Consider the following 18,276-nt stretch of genomic DNA (forward strand, 5'->3'; position numbering starts at 1 on the left):
ATCTTCAGCCTCCCATGCCTACTCCTGCCAGAGCCTGGAAGGCTCAGGTCGCAGCACCCCCAGGTGACCAACCGGCCTTCCCAGGTGAGGCTGATCCGGCCAGGGGTGGGGCCAGGCAGACCCGCTCCTGAGGCAGAGCTCTCCGTGCTCCAGAGAGCACCGAGCCCAGGGGAGGAGGCGATGCCAGCCAGGACTCTCTCAGGGAGTCCCAAGCCTCCCTCCCAGAGAGGGCCAGTGAATTCTTCCTGCTCCGCTGAGCTCCTTCAAAGATATCAGCACATGGTTAATCTTCCTTCCATTCAGAAATGCAGAGTAATTTGCCCGAATGGGGATTTCTGCATATTTATACTAATGTCTGTGTTTAAAGCTTATGAGACAGGGAATTGCTGAGAGATGTCCATTAGCAATATATACAGACTGCAATTATTTCTTTATGGTGTGCGGTTTGACTGCAGAATATTTTACTTCCATGGAAGTAGTGGGCTTCGCCTACTGTGTTTTCTTATGTGCCCGAAGAAATCAATAAGAACAGCAAAGAGGGGAAAAGAGGCAAGAATAAAAGGACTGTGGCCTTTTAGGATTCTGAGAGCCCTGAATGCGCTACACCACGAACAGCCTTCGTCCTAAGAATCTAACCGCATGTGCCCAGGTTGGGGGAACGCAGTACATTAAGGATGTGGTGAAAACCTGCAAACCTTCCCCAGGAAGCTCTCAAATTCATTCGGCCCAGGAAGAGCTGGCAGGGGCGCCCCGTCAGAGACAAGCAGGAAAAGGGAACAAGGTGTGTCCTCAGAGGACCCCGCTTTTGGTGTCCACCCCCTCATCTCCTCATTTCCACCCCAGGACAAAAGCAGGTTTTGATCTGAAACAAAATAAGCCTCAAGCCTAGAGGTTCTCAGACCAAAGCCTTCTGGAATTTGCAGGGGTTCTGGTAGGAACCACACTTTTCTCTGTCGTGGGGTGGGGGGAGGAGGAGGGAGCACGTTTGTTCAGAGCCAATGAGCTGAAACACCATCGGGAAGATAGGGAAGTTTCGGTCCAGGAGATGCTCAGCCTGGGAGATTCTGGCCGAGAAGCCTGGGAAATTCCTTCCCACCACAAGTCCCACCCCGTGCCAACCTCAGTCCACCCCTACCCCAGCCAGTATCTCCTGGACTCTCACGCGACCTTTCTACATTGGTGCCCAGGAGCTTGGAGCAGACCGGACACAGGTGCACTCTGAAAGAACTCTTCAGCCCTCAGCCACTGGAAGGAGGTCATTCAGCCTAAGGTTGTTCCCAAGATGCAGACCTGTCCTAAGGAGCTTTGCAGATAGGAAAGGCCCCAGGGAAGTTGGGTGGAGGAAGGCAAACGGATGAGGCAAACAGATGACATCTGGCTCTGTGCAACAGTAAACCGCTGATGGCATTTCTCACGCCCTCTCCTTGGGAGCCACAGGGCTTCCCAGCCCTTCCCTTCATCTTCCCTCACAGCTCAGGTCCTCCCAGTCGGTCCTCTGCTCCGGGTTCTGCACGGCTGGAACATCTGGGCGGCGCCACCGGACCGCAGCCCACCTCCTCCAGGCCAGCGTCTACTGTCGTGTGGCCTCCTCAAAGCTGGCTTTCGTCTGCCAGCGACGTTCCCCTTGGCAGGCAGGCACTATTCTTTTCCGGCCCCAAAATAGTTCCCTGAAGTCAACGCTGACTTCTCACTGCCTTCTTGCACAGAAATCTCTTCCAAGAGGCGCTGGGGTCCAGAAGAGGGACAGATGGTCCCTTTCTTTTTATAACACGGCCAGTCTTTTGAAGTGAAGAGCTATAAACACAAGTTTTGTCTTCAGCAGATGTTCTGTGGGCACAACAAGTGCCACTTTGTGCTCTTAAGCAACTGTGAGTGGTGTTAACCGGGGAGGAGTCTGAGATTGGGCAGAGCTCTGGTGCCTGTTTGGGGGTCCAGGGGTCCTGCAGCCAGTTCTGGGTCTGCACGCTTCCTGGAAACCGTGTCTGTTTACCTTCCCCAAGCCCAGGGACCACCCAGCACCCAGCACCCAGCAGTGGCCATTTTTGTAGTGCTGGGGGTCTACCGGTGTTCTTGTGCATTTCTCCAACTAATCCTGAGGCAAGGTCTAAAGGCTGTGGGCTGGGTGGACACTCGCCAAGATATCCATGGATCAGTTCTGTCACTTTCTTCCTTGAGCCATTTACCACGGGGCTGTCCATTCCCTATGGCTGTACTGGGCTGATTCGGAGACTTTTCTGAGGACAAGAATGGCTGGCCAGACATGACACCTATTTAGCTCCCAAGGAGCTGAAGCTGTGCTAGATGTCCGGGGGAAGCCGGTTCCTATAGCTCTGTGCTGGTGGCTTCTCATCCAATGGTGACAGAGACATGAGGTGTCAATAACTACTTGTAGATGGAAGTGCTGCTGCATGATAGATTTCAAGAATTTCGTTCATTTAAAAGGGCATAAGCTCAATTAATAGACCTCATTAACTTCAAAGATGTATCATCTTCGTATGGAATTGGCCGCTTCGTGTGATGACTGGCTCCATTAACTTTACTGCGTTGGCGATCCTTTGAATAAGGCGTGGGAGATGTAGCCACGGCAGACAGTCCCCAGGGCCGCCTGACTCCCATGCTCCAGCAGCTTTGTCGGTGGCCAGTGCTCTGTCTGCAGCTTCCTCAAACGGCCCAGTGTCCCTGTTGACTTCAGGAATTACATCCAACCGTCCATTCACCCATCTACCCACCCTCCATCCATCACAGCAACGCTTTTGGAGATGAGGAGAGGACCAATTATATCGAGAAATATCAGACATTTGACTCTAGGAGATATAACACAGCCACTGTGGGACTTGCCCATCCTCAGCCCTAACATGCCTAGTGACAATGCAGGCTACAACAGGAAGCCTCAAGGTGTGGCATGGTGGAAAGGGTATGGACATTTGAGGCAGGAGGTTTTATTTAGAGACGAGGTCTCTGTTGCCCAGGCTAGAGTGCAACGGCATCATCATAGTTTGCTGCAACCTCAAACTCTTGGGCTCAAATGATCCTCCCACCTCAGTCTCCCGACTAGCTGGGACTCCAAGTGTGTGCCACGATTAACTCTCACTTTACCACCTATACCTGGGTAAGCACTTTACCTGAACCTTGGTTCTCCGTCTACGTATCTGCCTCATAGGGCAGCTGCAAGGAATACTTAAATACAGAGTGAATATATATTGTCGATAAAGTGGTAGATATATACAAAACACCCACTCCCCACTTGTGTTCCCTTCTAGAAGACAAGACTGCATCTATCAGCTCTGCCTCCAGCTTCCCTGGAATGACAGTTCCTGACCACCAGCCTGAGATCACCCAGTAGGTCACCTTCGTGTCCTTGGGTGGTGTCATTACTATGAAGACAAGAAGGAGGCCACACGTCTACTTATCTGCTTTCTGGGACCAACGGCATTAATTAGATAATGAACGTCTTCATACTAAAGAAAGACTGAAAATGCAGAAATTACTTTTGGATCAATCAGAATTTCTGAAAACCCGCCTGTTTCCACGGCCAGTGGAGCAGAGCCTTCAGAATCACCTAAACTCAGGTGCCTCTGAGGTCCTCGGCAGCAGGTCTCTCCGGGGTTTGAACAGAGAGCAAGGCAAACAGGCTTGCAGCCGGCCATGGGCCTGGGCTTGCAGGTTGCTCTGGACTCCAGGGGACAAGCTCGGCTGACCACTAAAGGTGTTCGTGTTCCCAGGAGGGGCTGGGCTCTTTAAATGGACCTCAATTTACTGAAATAACTAAAATACAAGGGCAGCTTTTGAAAGCCACCATCACAGAAAACCTCCGTCAATATTTGTAGAGACCTGGAGGGTAGGACTCTGCTCAAGAGAGTCCACCAGGCAGGCAATTCCTGAGCGGCCCCTTACCACGGGAAGTGACGGGGTGAGGGCCCCGCATTCCCGAGTTGGAGTCTGCCCTGTCATCTTTCCCTTCCCTTTCGGGACAATGTCTGCCCCCTAGTGAAATCACAGTCACACTCTCTGGGGCCATCGCTGATCTTGCCCAGGTGGTGCCATGCAAGACTCGGCCCCGTGGGTGTGATCGAGTCTTGTCTCTGCTCTTCCTCCCTTTCATCCCTGCGCACAGCTCCTGGCGGGATGTGCCGCTCTGATCCCAGCAGCCTGGCCACATGTGCCGCATGGACGGGCTGGGAGGCTCAGTGAGCAGGCCCAGGGCAGCCCCTGCAGACGCTGGGCTCGGCTCGTCTCTACCTAGTACTCGGTCTGCAGTCTGCGGGAGGAGAGAAGCCCCCTAGGGTGGAGCACTAGCAGCGGATGAAGTGACCGCACAGGATGCCCAGGGAAGAGGGGTGGTTTCACGGCGGGTAATGTGATATCTCCGTGACCCCTCTGAACCTCAGTTTCCCCACTTGGAAAATGAAGATGTTTCCCTAGATGACCTTTAAGGTAATATCCTACTCTGACATTCACGATGCGGGTGGGGGCAGGGTGTGGACGGGGTTGAAAAGGGGGGATGGGTTGTTGTTTAGGAGGAAATTCTTACCAACAGCGAGGGAGGGGTGAGTTGCTTCGGGGAGCACAGCTGGGCCGTGGGGGTGGGTCGGGTTGGCTGAGATACACCTGACTACTCCTAAAGGAAATAATTTTAACTCAGTGGAAAGGTTAATTTGCTCCTAAGACTCCACAGGGGCAAAAAGTTGCTGGAATGAGGGGGGCAGGCTCTGTGAAAAGGAATGATCGACAATCTCAGACCTGATAAAAAAAAGAGGAGGGGGGAGACCCTAAAGAAACCAGTGTAGTGGACAGTAGGAATTTTGAGAGTCATTTTTTCTTTTCTCTTAATTTGGAAGTTTGAATGTATGTGCGTGTGTGTGCCTGTGTGTGTATGAATGTGTGCTTTAAACAAATAAGCCACGATCTTTGTAAAAAGTTAGAATATCTGCAGTGTGATGCTCAGGACCAAGAAGGTGACAGTCCCTTCTCCCTGGGCCACCCGGCCTGTCACCTAGTGTCCCTTTAAGAGACACTTGACAAGCTGGAGCATGACCAGGGAGGACACTCACACGGTGCAGGGACCCTTCACAGGATGAGCAGCTGGGGCCACCGGAGATATTGAGTCTGCAGAAAAGGAAATTCTGCCATCTTCAAAAATGTGGTGAAGGGCTGTCATGTAGAACAGGGACCAGCTTTGCTCCGGGTGGCTCCAGAGGGCAGGGCCACGGAAGTCACAGGGAGACAGCTCTTGACCATTTAACAGGACAAACTGTCTGGCGTTCGGTGGCTCCTGCTTAGTTCCCAGTGGTGATGGCAGGTTCCTACTTCCACTAGGTGACTTCTGAGATCCCTCCCAGCATGAAGTTCTACAGAAATAAAAAACTAGCCCCACGTGTGGAGGATTCTAACAACGGGAAACGCGGCCAAGGCCCAGTGAACAGCGGGCAGAGTGAGCAGCGTGCGGGTAAACCACGGGAAAAATGGTTTCAAAACAGTGTACTTATGAAAAGGCTTGAAAAACGCCGACCCGCTGAAAATGCCGCAGTTAGAAGCCATGCGCTGTCTGCAGCTACACAGTAGCTGTGCTGTGGTCTGGGGCTGTCCTTTCCTCCGACTGCTAGATGGACTTGTAGACGGTTATGGGCTGAATTTCATCCTCCTCACCCCCACCAACTCATGTGTTGAGGCCCTAACCCCCAGTGTGACTGTATTTGGAGAAAGGACTTTAAGGAGGTAATTAAGGTTAAATAAGGTTATAGCACAGGACCCTAACTCAGTAGGACTGATGTCCTTGTAAGAAGAGGAAGAGACACCAAGAGTATGCACGCACAGAGGAAAGGCCACGTGAGCACACAAGAAGGTGGCCGCCTGCAAGCCAAGGGGCGAGACCTCACCAGACGCCAGCTCTGCCCGCACCTTGGTCTTGCACCTCCAGCCTCTAGAACTGTGAGAAAATAAATTTCTGTTGTTTAAGCCACCCAGCCTGTGGTATTATGGGATAGCAGCTGCCCCAGCAGACCAAAATATAGCCATTGACATCACAGAAGTGGGTGAAAAATGGATATGCACTTGCATTGTGTGTGGACCTGGGCCTGAGATGTTGAGTGATGATGCTGAGAGGTCCCTTGGAAGAGAGGAGGACAAGGCCACGAGAGGCCAGTGGGCAAAACCAGGCAGCACAAAGTGCTGTGTGTGGTCATCCAACAGTTGGCCGGGGGCTTCGGAGAGTAAGGAGCATTTGTCTAGTGATGTAGGAACAAAAGCACTTGGGCTTCCCTCTGACACAGGGGTCCCCAACCTATGGTGAGTTGTAGAATTACTTCATTATATGTTACAATGTAATAATAATAGAAATAAAGTGCACGATAAGTGTAATGCACTTGAATCATCCTGAAACCATCCCCCCTCCTTGATCCGTGGAAAAATTGTCTCCCATGGAAATGGTCCCTGGTGCCCAAAAGGCTGGGGCCTGCTGCTCTCTCTCTCTCACACACACACACACACACACACACACACATTTTTTTTTAAGGCAGAGAGTTACACTAAGAAAACAGGCAATGACAACTATTTCAATAGATAGCAACGTTTTGGCCATTTTTTTCTTCAAGCAAGTTACACAATGTCTTATGCTCCTAGAATCCTCTGCTGGTATTATTTTTACCTTTTACATTTCTAGAATAGTGAGTGTGCTCCTAAGTGGAATGTAATTTCAGCCAAATCATTTCTCATTGAACCAGTTTTGTGCGACATTTTCTCCAGTTTTGTTTCATGATTTGGGCACCATTATATCTTCCCTCCCCATCACACGGGGACAAGCACATGTGTGCCACACCCTGGCCCAGCACGTCATCTCTCAAAACTCATCCCCAACCTCTACAAAACTCTCGGGGTCACGTGACACGGCATGCTTTTCCGAGCGAAGACGGCAGATGTTGCATGTTTGAATAGTGGTTTGGCAACAGGAAACTCGCCCTTAAACCTCTGTCAACACAGGAGAGAGCAAGGTGCACAAAGACCGTCTGGACCTTGGATGAGCACCTGATTCCCCGCCAGGGGTTGAGGCCCAGGTGTCTCCCACCCACGTCAAAGCTCTGGACGATCAAGAAGGTCTTCACCTGCTCAGACCAGGAGGCCTCAGAGACGGATGGACTCCTGCCCAAGACCTCGGATCGTCGCCCCGCAAACACTGACTGGGGAGGTAAAGAAGTAGAAAGGGACTTCTGGGCCTGTGTCGTAAACGTAAGTCACTACCTCACCCTGTCTTACATCAGAACAGGCCCTGCAAACCGTCTGCGTAGGTGAGTGTGTGTGTGACTGTGTGATGGAAAATCTGATGGAAAATCATCATTTGTGTCCCTGGCACTTACCTCAAGCATTCTCCCCTAAGATCTGGCGTTGGCATTTGTAGACCACCCGCCTTCCCCTGGACTCCCCGCTGTCATCTCCACTGCCCGAGAGGCTCTGTCCACACGGAGCTCTCCCCTCCCCAGCCCCTGGAGCCCTAACTGCCAGCACCTCCTTGGCTCCCCAGCGCCCCCAGGCCGAATCCCACATCTCTCCCAGGGCGTGGCATGGTGTCTGGAACACCGTGGCATGAGACTGTGTGAGGCATACAGCTGGCACGCTGCCTGCGCCTTTGGCCCAGTTCATGGGGAAACCACGTGTGGGCTCTGCACACAGGTCCCTTAGACCACACACGATAGTGGCTCAATAAATACGTGGTGGTGCTGCAGGGAGGGAAGTGACATGACTCAAGCCCCTTGGTGGCCTCTGAAGGTCACTGACCTAGAACCTAGCGTGTCACCCTGTCAGTGTCTACTGGGGCTGCCACTCCTGAGAGAAGACAGTGCTTGGGATCGGGGCAGCTGGCTCCCTGCTGCAGGTCAGCACTATTTCCTGAGGCCCCCGGGGAAGAAATGCTCCCTCCCGTTTGCTCCCGTCTGAAAAGCCGTCTCACTCCCATCGGCCTCCCAGCTCCTCCTGCCCTGCCTGTGGGACAGTTGGGGCCAGAGCAGGTTTTCTGACCTCGAAGATGCTCAGCAGAGATTTGGGGCTGAAAGCCACGTGCTCCCCTAGCACTGCAGAGAGAGGCGCCCTGGGCCCCGTCCCTGTGGTGCCCTGTTGGGCAGGGTGGCCAGGGGTCACCTCCTGCTCCCAGGATGACACCATCCCCGGGTGGTCCTGCTGCCTCTGCGGCATCTTTCTGCTTGTCTGGTTCACTCATAGTCAGATGATCTGTTAACAAAACCGTTAAGCCCCGGACAACCCTCCAATTACTGATTAACAAACCCCGAGAGGACAGAGCCCTCCTGAGCGGGGGCGGGGGCAGGGACTTCTCAGGCGAGGAGGAGGAAGGCCTGTGCAGACGGAGCTCTGACCCCGCGGGCTCCGAGACCTACACGTCTGGGAGAGGGGGTGTGGGGGGTGGGGGCTGAAAGGGGAGACTCAGGGCAATGGCGGTTGCTTCCAGATGCGTGTTGAGGGTTATTCAGTTGGATCTGGGAGATTACTCTGGACAACCTCGCTTTATAAGCAGTGGCGGCCCTGAGATCCTGGTGCGCCAGGTCCTGTTTCTTCCCCGGGACCCTAGGACTTACAGGAGTGGCAGTCGTAACAACAGCCAGTGTCCCTGCGAGCCGACTGTGTGCCAGGCACTGTTAAGACTTTACATACATTACTTAATCCTCAAAGCATGTCCATGAGGATGGCACTATTACCTCCATGTTACAGATGTGGAAACTGAGGCTTAGCGATACCAGTTTTCTAGCAGAAGGTCCCTGGGTTGGTGGCTAGTGGAATTTGCATTCCTTCCAAGCAGGGTGGTGCGGAGTCTGGGCCCCTGACTGCCTTCCACGCTGCCAGCCACTTGCTCCGCCCAGCTCTCCCTGTCTACAGCTCTGGCTGGTTTGTCTGCAGGAGACAGAGAATTCTATTTGTCCCACCCATTGATGTGGCCATGAAGGAGGACCCGACCCTTGCTGTGTCCTTGTCACAGGATGCCAAGAGCCCCTGAGAGGAGACAGGAGGACCTCTCCCAAGACAAACAGCCCCTGGAGTTAGGGGGAAGGTCCCAGCCGTAGGCTGATTCCTTCTGGTTGTCATGGCGAGCGGAGGATTGTAAAGTGTTTCAGCGGGAGAAGGCAGTTTGTTTCTGTTCAAAGTGGACCCCTAGGAACTAGGTGCTCCAAGCACCATGATGTTAAGCCACTCCCCTAGGCCTCCGGCCAGTGAGCTGGTCTTTGGTTTTATCGCATCAACCTGGGCCCCTAAAAGGCCGTGCACTGAAAGATGGCCCTGGGACCGGCAGTGACCACAACAACAGCAAACACTTTCATTGTTAATACGACACACTGGGCACTGTTCTAAGGGCTTTATGTAAAATAACTCAATCTTTACAATGACTGCAAGAAACAGGGTCTGTTTTTATCCCCCTTTTACAGATGAGGAAACTGAGGCAGAATTCCAGATCCTGTGTGCTTTGGGTCAGGTATTGTGGTAGACGTGCTTGGGTACAGAAGGAAATCCAAAACAGGTGGAGTCTGTCCCCAGAGGTGTGGGACAGGTGGGGGAGGTGGTGACTGGCTGTGGAATGAAGTCTCATGACGGATGCCTGAGGCCCCGGGCACCGATCCGCTTTCTCCCCGAGGAGGGCGGAGGGAAGTCACAGAACCTCTGTGGGTGACTCCCAGCCCAGGGCTTTGGGCCTTCACTCATCAAATGTTCTCGAACGTCTAGTGCTGCTTGGATGCTGGGGGCGGTGTGGGAATGGGATAGAGCACTCCCTGCCCCGGCCCTGGGGGCTCACAGTTTGCTTGGGAGAATGACACAGGAACAGGGGAACACTGGTAGCGCAGGTGCTCGGCTGAGGCACAGCGCACGGCTGAACAGAAGGGGACTGACCCAAGGCCTGTGTGGTGACGGGGCAGCCTGAGAACAGGATGGCAAAGGGTGAGGCGGGGGCAGGCAGGAGCCAGGGGCTGAAGCACCGGGTCCCAGCTGGACACTGTCCCCAGAGCAGCTGAGGGAGGCATTCCATGGGGCCTGGCAGGGCCAGGGCTGCGTTCTGGAAAGACCACTGTGGCTGCCTGTGAAGCCAGCCTGCAGGGACGTACTGTGGGCCTGGAGGCCAGCGTGCGGGCCCAGAGGGGGTGGTGCGGACAGAGAGGAGAGAACCAACCACGTTTTTAGACTCAGTGCAGCGCGGATGTGGCACTGGTCAAGGCCGACCACAGGCTCTAAGCTCGAGTCCTGGACGGATTCGTGATGGCATTTCTGAGACAGACACAGGAAGGACAGGTCTGTAGGAGATGATTTCAGTTTGGACATTTCATGCCTCTGGCCTAATCACGTGTGGGTGAACAGCTTTATCTCTCATTCCCAGCTCCTTTTAGAATATTTACTGAGGTTGCAGAGAGAACAGTGTGCCCTGGACATGTCAGCGTGTGGGGCAAGAGGAGATGAGATCTCTCCACGCCTGGGGAGAGCAGTCCCAAATCCTCTTGCTGGAAGGTGACACATCCGACCTCCCTTTTAGATGTGGGGTCCCCATCCCTAAGTTAAGTGGCTTGACCAGGGGCTGCCAGCCCTGTGAACAAGCGTAGGCGTCTTCCACCCCCTCTGTACTGGGGAGGCCCTGGCTTCCGCCCTCCCACGACTTCCTTCCCCGCTGGGCTCCCCAGACCCCAGGCCAGCCCAATAGCAGCAGCTGTTTTGGTGTTGGGCAGGCACAGTGCTAGGTATGGTCATGTCCACCATCTCGTTCAACCCTCCCCTAGGCCCTGTGAGGACGGTGTTGTCACCCCCATTTTAAAGACGAGGAAAGGGAGGCTCAGAGAGGTTAGGAGGCTTGCCCCAGTCACACAGCTATGCCTCAAAGTATTTTTACAAGATCCTGTCTTTGCCACTTGTGGAGCCTGGGCAGGTGCTGTCCAAGCAGAAGGCTCCGTGGGGCAGAGGTCCAGGGCAGGAACGGGAAGGGAGGCATGGAGCCTCAGGAAGGGGCTGAACCACTCCCCTCCCAGCACGGCTCCCTGGCCCCCGGGCAGCGAGGCCAAGCCCTGCAGATGGATCCTCAGGGCCCCTCACCTTAGGCCTACAGAATCTAAAGTCAGAAGAGACACATCTCCCCACTCAGTACAGGAGAAGGTCCACTCGGGCTTTGCTTTCCGGTCCAGAAGCAAGCAGGAGCGGGTGCAGGCTGGTTTCTCGTTCCCAGACATGCAGGTGAACACACTAAAGCCTTTCTGCAGCTTGCCACGAGGCCCTGGGTCTCCTGCCACCCTCTGGGACACCAACAGTCATTTGTGGAAGAAGGTAGGGCTAGAAATAACTCCACCCATAGCCTGAACCTCTGCTGTGACACACAGCTGGGTTCTTGGGTACCTGGGGCAGTGACATTGACTTGAGATGTCACCGAGGCCTGAGCTTGGCCTCACCTTTCCCCATGGATTAGCTCAGGGGTTCCATGCCAACGAGACAAATGTCTCAGGTACTTTATAACAGGATTCAAATGGAACTAATTCTTTTTTCCTCCCTTATCACTTTGCACACATGAAATCTATTTTTAATTAGCTTTCAATATACCATCTAAAAAAAAATCCTACAGCTTGCTCCCACCCCCAAATTGTTCTTAGAGAAAGAAAGATTTATCTTGTAAGTTTCTTAAGAAAATCTATATGTGCTCAATGCATTTAAATAACACTCATTAAAGGGAACTGCACGCAAGCTGGCTTCTCTAGTCACAGATGAGAGACAATCGCTTGACCTATTGCAAATCAAAAAGCATTTCCACACCACCTTTATTTTTCAATTGGTTAAGTTTTAAATTAAAGTCCCAACACCCTTTTTGGGAAGGCAGACGAAGAGAGCCCCAACTGAAATTTTAGCTCGGTCGATCGGAAGATAATTACAAGAAACAAAATGTGAAATTTTAAATCAGGGCACTAATGAAGTCTAAAAATACCAGTGGCCCATCCCTCTGGCTGGCAAGACCTGTTCTTCGTGGAGGGGGTCTCTCCGTAATTACTCAACCCCGGGAGAGGCCAGGTTGTCATGTCAAACAATAGCAGGAAAAACTGAGGGGCTTTAATGAGCTAGATCTCAAGGCGTTCTATGGTGGATCTTATTATAATGCTGGGCAAGGTTTCAAACAGAGAACAGGAGAAAAGGAAAGTTCTTTTTTTTTTTTTCCTAAGTGGAGTTCTGACTTGTGTTGATGCCATCACGCAGAGCCTCCTGTTCCTGCCCGGAGCCAGCTGTCTGTCATTTAGGAGTGTGAAATCAATTGGGCTTCAGAGATGTAAAATCCCTAGGGGCAAAATTAAAAGTGACCCAAATCCAAACCCACGTGGTCCTGTCAGGAACATGACTCTCGCATGGCAAGTTTCAAAGATTTGGTTTCAAAATTCGGGTTTCTTATTTTAAAAAATATGCAGTTGTTTGACATTACAGCTGACAGACAAATTATAGCTTCAGCAATAAAGGCTTTTAAGATTAGAAATGAAAGGAGAAATTACTTAAAAAAAAAAAAAACCCTCCTGATGCTGAGTTTCGAGGCGTTTGTGTGCGCACGCTTCATTGTCTTTCTTCCCGCAAGCACGAGGGGATAAATCGGCTGATGAAGGCCGTAAATAGAGAAGCGAGTTAAATGTAATTTCTGGGGAAACAGCCGGCTCGCTGGCAACCTCTGGAAATCGGCGTGACGGACAGGCCACCCGTTGTCACTGGCTAGAGCTGGGGGATCCTGGGGGCTCTCCAGAAGGCGGGGAGGTGGACACTTCTAGGCCCATCTCATCCCTGGCCCTCACCTAGCGCTCCGTCGGGCTGCCCAGCAGGGCCTGGCAGAGGAACACTGCCAGAGCCCCTCTTCCTCCTCCCCTCCCGCCTGCAGGCTTGGGACCCCCACAGAGGACGGGTCACACCCTCTGGCCCTGCACGGAGGTTACCGGAGCAGCTCTGCGATGGTCACTGACCCAGTGGGCACAGGGGCCCAGCAGGGGCCTGTCCCTCCCACCTGATCTCACGGGCTCAGGGTTGAGGATGTTCAGATACGCCTGCACCTGGCCGCGTTGGTGAGGCTGATCCCCGCTCGGGGCTGATCCCCAAAGCAGGGACCCCAGTCCCATCCGGGCCAGCTACCTATCTGCACAGAACAACTCCTTTTCCTAGATGCATGCCTGGGACGGGGCGAGCCAGCAAGGCCTTTCGTCAGCCCCAGGAGGCCCCCATCATGGGGAGAGGATAGGCCACCTGCTGCCCCCGGCTCTGGCACAGCCTTGGGAGCAGCTGGGACTCCCACAGCCTGGTGTGTCAGAGTTGGCGGCTCATGAACTTGAACTGGGAGTAAGTTTTTTAAAAAAAATTTTTTTTTTTTTTAAGGGAGAAGGAGCTTAACCAAAACAATTTAAACAAAAATCAATCTAGTCAATTTTTTTTTTAAAGATCTTAAACAAAGCAAGAGTTTACCAGAATTTAGATGTAATTTTCTATAATTTTGTCATTTAAAACTAGTGTTGATTTCCAAAACAAAGGCAGTCAGGGCTCAGTCAGATTGGGAATTAAACCCAGCAGAGATCCAGGCATGGGCTTTGCTGTTAGGGTGCTTGACAAGGCCTCGAAATTGCTCGAAATGATAAAGGTAGAGACTTGCAAGGCGGGTGGGCAAGAGGGGCTAGTTGGATTCATTGCTCTGCCAAGAGGCAGGGCCCCCTGCACTGTGATCTCGAGGTGTAAGCAGGGCAGCTGTGAAGCCGCGCCCACATGCGCACACTTCTAGGACCATCTACTCTTCTCTTTCAAAGGCTGTGTGGGTGCCCCAGCGGGCAGACCGCTGCACTCAGGAGGAGCAGGGACCCAGCCTGTCTGGAGTGCTGAGGGCCAGGCAAACCTGGGGCAAATGAACCTGCAAACCTCACGCCTGTGGCCCCTCTGTGCCCCTCTGTGTCTCAGCCTGGACAGATCCCTTGTGCAGACATTAAGGGCAAGGCCTGTTTGCTGATGCCCTTTGCCCTAACTCTTTGCCCTAACCCTAAGGCTGGGGGCTCGTGCCTAAGACCCCGTCCCTGGCATGCTCCCTGCCCGAGGCTCCATTCCCAAGATCTGCCTTCCAGTTCCCTGGGGCGGAGGGTTAACTGAAGGCTGAGGCTAGAGGTGTTTCCCAGGCTTTCACAGAACCACCCTGGGGTCCTTCAAGCAAAAATTCAAGTGGCTCAAGATGGTCTGGGAACATCTCCTGGGCCTAACTAAACGCCTTATTCGATGGCATGGCAGAGGATGCTCTCCCGGAGGTGGGGGGCCACTGACAGTTCATGTTCTGGATGTACTCGGGGGTAGAAAATGGAGAAGGCTCCCAAAGGGACTGTTCTGTGGAGCCCTAAGAGGAGGATGATTCCTGCTCATTCTGTGCCTTGGCCTGGCCTTGGGGGTCAGAGGTGAGGCTGGCCCAGGGCTTGGGCCAGAGGGGGCAGGCACTCTGGACCGTGCAGGCTCTCCCTTCCTTCCTCCTCCCCCTGTCCCCCTTCATGCCCACGCACATCCCCACCTTCCCTGCCCCGTTCTCCATGCTTCCCTTCCCTCTTCCTGTCTCAGGCCGGGTTGTCCTGGGCAGGCAGAGGCCCCACTGCAGCCTCCGGGTTGGGTGAGGCCAGCGAGGAGCTGCCACGAAGCACACTCCTGTCCTGGCCGTGGTGCAGTGACCACACGGGGAGGCACAGACGCAGGCACACGGGGAGCACGTGGGCAGCAGGACTTACCTCTGGGGTGCCCGGGGTCGGTGAACTCATACTTCCCCACGCCAATGGTCCGCAGCATCTGCAGCCCGTGGGCCGAGTCGGTTGTGGGGGGCCCATTGGTGGCAGGGGCACTGCTGGGGAGAGTGGCAGACGGCTGGGCCGGCGGCGGCGGAGGCAGCAGGGGCCCTGCCATGTGGCCGTTGCCCACAGCGGTGGGTCCTGGGCGGGTCACCTGCCCCACGCCGGGCAGTGTGGACACGGCCAGGGGCTGAGGGCTGGCATACAGCGCCTGGGCGGGCATGTTGACCACCACGCTGCTCAGTGGCTGAGAGGGCGGCTGAGGGAGCGAGTAGTGGCCTGGCATCAGCGGGAGCTGGGGCCCCACGTGGGGAGGCAGTGAGGGGGTCACCCCGATGACCGGGGCCTGGACGTTCACAGCCGGGCTGAAGCTGGGAGGCTGGGCCACTCCATAGGAGTGTGCGATCAGGGCGGGCTGGCTCCCGGCGGCCACCGTGGTCACCCATGGCCCTGTGCCTGCAAGGGAGACGGAAGAAACGTCATCTGCCGGTTTCACATTCACTCAACAAACACCGACTACCCCAGGCCCTGCACTGGGTGCTGGGGTCACAGAGGACACGACACCTGCCGCCAGGGACTCACAGGATCCGGGTCTGCAATTGCAGTAGCCCGGGGTGAGCCGTGGAGGGCATAGGAACAAATGGCCAGGGGGGCTCGGAGGAGAAAACAAGACCTGCTGGGGAGAGGTGAGAGCGACAGAGCAGGGAAAAAAGCGGAGACCTGGGTTCCAGTCTCAGCTCCGCCACTCACTAGCCAGAGTCCCGGCAAGCTGCTTATCTCCTCTGAGCCTCGTTCTTCTCTGTTAAATGGAACTAGCCGTATCTACCCCACAGGGCTCCTGGGAAGGAATGAATGAGGAAAATGTATTTGAAAAACAAAACCAAACGAGTGGAGTGTCTGGCGTGTGGGGCACGGTCCTTGCAGGGAGGGAGGGACACGGTGGGGCCTCGCTGGGGAGGCCGGGCCCTGTGCCAAGCAGCCTCGGCACGGCGGCCCTGGGAGAAACAAGAGATGCCCACTTGGGCCCCTTTGGAAGTTTTGGCTGAGCCAGGGGGTGCGGACACGCCTCCAGCCCTGACCCAAGACGCCGGCCAGCTGTGCCAGGTCAGGCAGCGCAGGCTCAGGGCCTCCTGAGCAAAGTGGACACTGAGGTGACCTAAGGGGGCTTGTGAGGGAAGGCGCCTGGGTCGCGTCAGACCGCACGCGGCTGGTCCGGGCCTGTCGCCCGCGTGCTGCCTTGGCTTTTGTGAGCCCTCTGGGGCAGCAGCATTGAGTGAGGACGGGAGCAGAGGAGCGAGACTGGGGCTGGGAGCTGCCCCCCAGGAACGAAGTGGCAGTGAGGATGGGGGATGGCTGTCACACCTCTGGTGCTGTCTCTGAGGGGCTGTCCACAGGGAACGCCACCCGGCGGGGGGCGAGGAGCCAGGCTTGGAGCCGACAGACCACAGTGTGAGTCCTGGTCCTGCCCTGCCTAGCCCAGCCGAGGGACCTTAGGCACAGCCATCCCGGGTCAGCCCTCACCTGCAGCAGGCACAGTGGCACCCGAGCCCTGGGACTGCTGCTGGCCCTGAGATGACAGGCAGAGCAGGGCATGTAATATATGTGCAGCAAATATGTATCACTTTGATAATAAGAGAGGTTGGGGAAAACTGGAAGCCAACACACGTCTGTGAAGTTGTCCGGCAAGATTCTAGAATGGGGTGCTAAGGGGGACTGCCCCAGCCTGCAGAGGAGGTGGTATCACTCTGAACTGGCCTGGTGTCTTAGGACAGAGCATGTCATCCCAGCTCTGTTCTTTCCAGGGTTAGCTAGGGAGCCTGGAAAAATGCACCAAAGCTTCATAGCACAGCTGGCGAGGCCCCCGACAACCTGCGGTAGGGACACAGAAGTGTGGTGCCACGGAGGTGACTTAATATTTAAGACCGGGCGACCGGCCTACAGCACCCCAAGAGGAGGTCTCTGGTCATGCTCAGCAAGTCCTGCCTGTAGTTTTTACCAATGACTTGGGTAATGGCATGGAACGTATGACCAGGTGTGCAGAGCACAAAATTGGGAGGGTTAGGAATGGGTCAGTAATGGAAGCCAGAGCCTAAGAGACTCCGTGTGTTGCTCGTGGGTCCCCACAACCTGCTGCCTAAGCCTGATTGTGAGGAGATGGACAGGGTGACAGCAGCTGCCAGGACAATCTTGGGGTTTTACTGCTGAGATGGGAGCTGCGTGGATGTGACCTGAGGCTGCAATGACCAGAGTGGAGGAGCTGAAGAAAGGAGGTGCTGCTCAGACCACACGTGGGCCGTTTGTGTTGGGTTCTGGGCACTGCACGTCAGAAGGGGTGCAGAGGGCAGAGCAGAGTCCCCACAAGGCAAAGGGACAGGAATCCACGGGCCATGGAGGGTGGCTGGAGGGCTTGGGAGACGGGGCGGGAAGGGGTCTCCAGATATCTGCAGGGCTGCCGTGTGGAGAGCCAAGCAGATGTGTTCTGTGTGTCCTAAGGGGAGCGCTGGGAGCAGTGGGAGATAAAGGGAGGGTGCCTGCTGCGGTCAGAGCCGTGCAGGGAAGGACAGGGGTGCTGCAGAAGGTGATGAACTCCCAGTCCTTGATGTGGAGCAGACCGGTTCTCACATAGCCGTGGGCCAGGCAAAACCTCAGCCCAAGGTGAGACTTGAGAAATGTGTTACGAATCAGAGCACTGAGGCTTGGGAATGACTATTCACCATAACCCAGAGCCGGTTCAAAGTCCCCCTTAAAATGCCACTTTCACTCCCTTGCTCTCCCAGGTCCTTTCTTGAGTAGCAGAGGAAGGGGGACAGAGACGGCTCCTGCACAGGGAACACACACAGTGCCTGCCCCTGAGCCTGAGGCCAGAGCTTCTGTAGCCATGGGCCAGACCTCCCTTTGGCCTCCCAGAAAACCTCTAATGACTCCCAGCCCCAGGGCTGGGCGTCCTCTGCCAACAAAGTACGCACCTGGATTGTCGCTCTCCCTCATCTGTTTGGAGGGTGGCTCATCGGTGTCCCAGGGTGTGGACTGATTGATGGGCGTCTGCCCCCACCGGATGCTGGTCGCCAGGCTCTGGGACTGACTGTCCGCCTTGGAGATGCCGGGAGCCTGCGGGAAGCAGATTAGGAGGTGAGCACAGCCTGGCAAGGGCCGCTGCCCTGGGACCTGTCCCTCCAGAACCCTGGTCCTGCGGCCCGAGCTTCGTCCACTGAGCCACGGGGCCAGACCCTGCACCCAGGCCCACGGGGGAATCGCAGAGGACTTTGGCATCCTAGCAGCAGCTGCCACCTTTGCTAAGCTCCTGCCTCCAGGAGCACCCAACCCAGTGCCTCCACCGGCACCCTGTGTGGCCACTCACGCCGCCTGCGCTGTCACAGTGGAAAGGGCGTTCTGTGCGAGGAGAGGCGGTCCCAGCCCTTGGATCATCAATAAACCACAACAACACGAATGCTGCAACTTATCCAGGGCATATACTGAGCACTGACTG

The 18,276-nt window shown here is 54.9% G+C and overlaps 1 protein-coding gene across 1 annotated transcript in view; it reads right to left on the minus strand.

Moving 5' to 3' along the window:
* KLHL29 (kelch like family member 29) overlaps window positions 1-18,276 on the minus strand; it is a 287,072-nt gene that overhangs the window by 44,244 nt on the left and 224,552 nt on the right. Inside the window, exons 4-5 of the mRNA XM_069494807.1 lie at window positions 17,756-17,897; window positions 14,733-15,245 (exon numbers count right to left, since the gene is read on the minus strand). Of these exons, the coding sequence (XP_069350908.1) occupies window positions 14,733-15,245; window positions 17,756-17,897 (655 nt within the window). The remainder of the gene's footprint in view (window positions 1-14,732; window positions 15,246-17,755; window positions 17,898-18,276) is intronic.

Source organism: Eulemur rufifrons, chromosome 19 (genome assembly GCF_041146395.1).
Source record: "Eulemur rufifrons isolate Redbay chromosome 19, OSU_ERuf_1, whole genome shotgun sequence".
Lineage (NCBI taxonomy): Eukaryota > Metazoa > Chordata > Mammalia > Primates > Lemuridae > Eulemur > Eulemur rufifrons.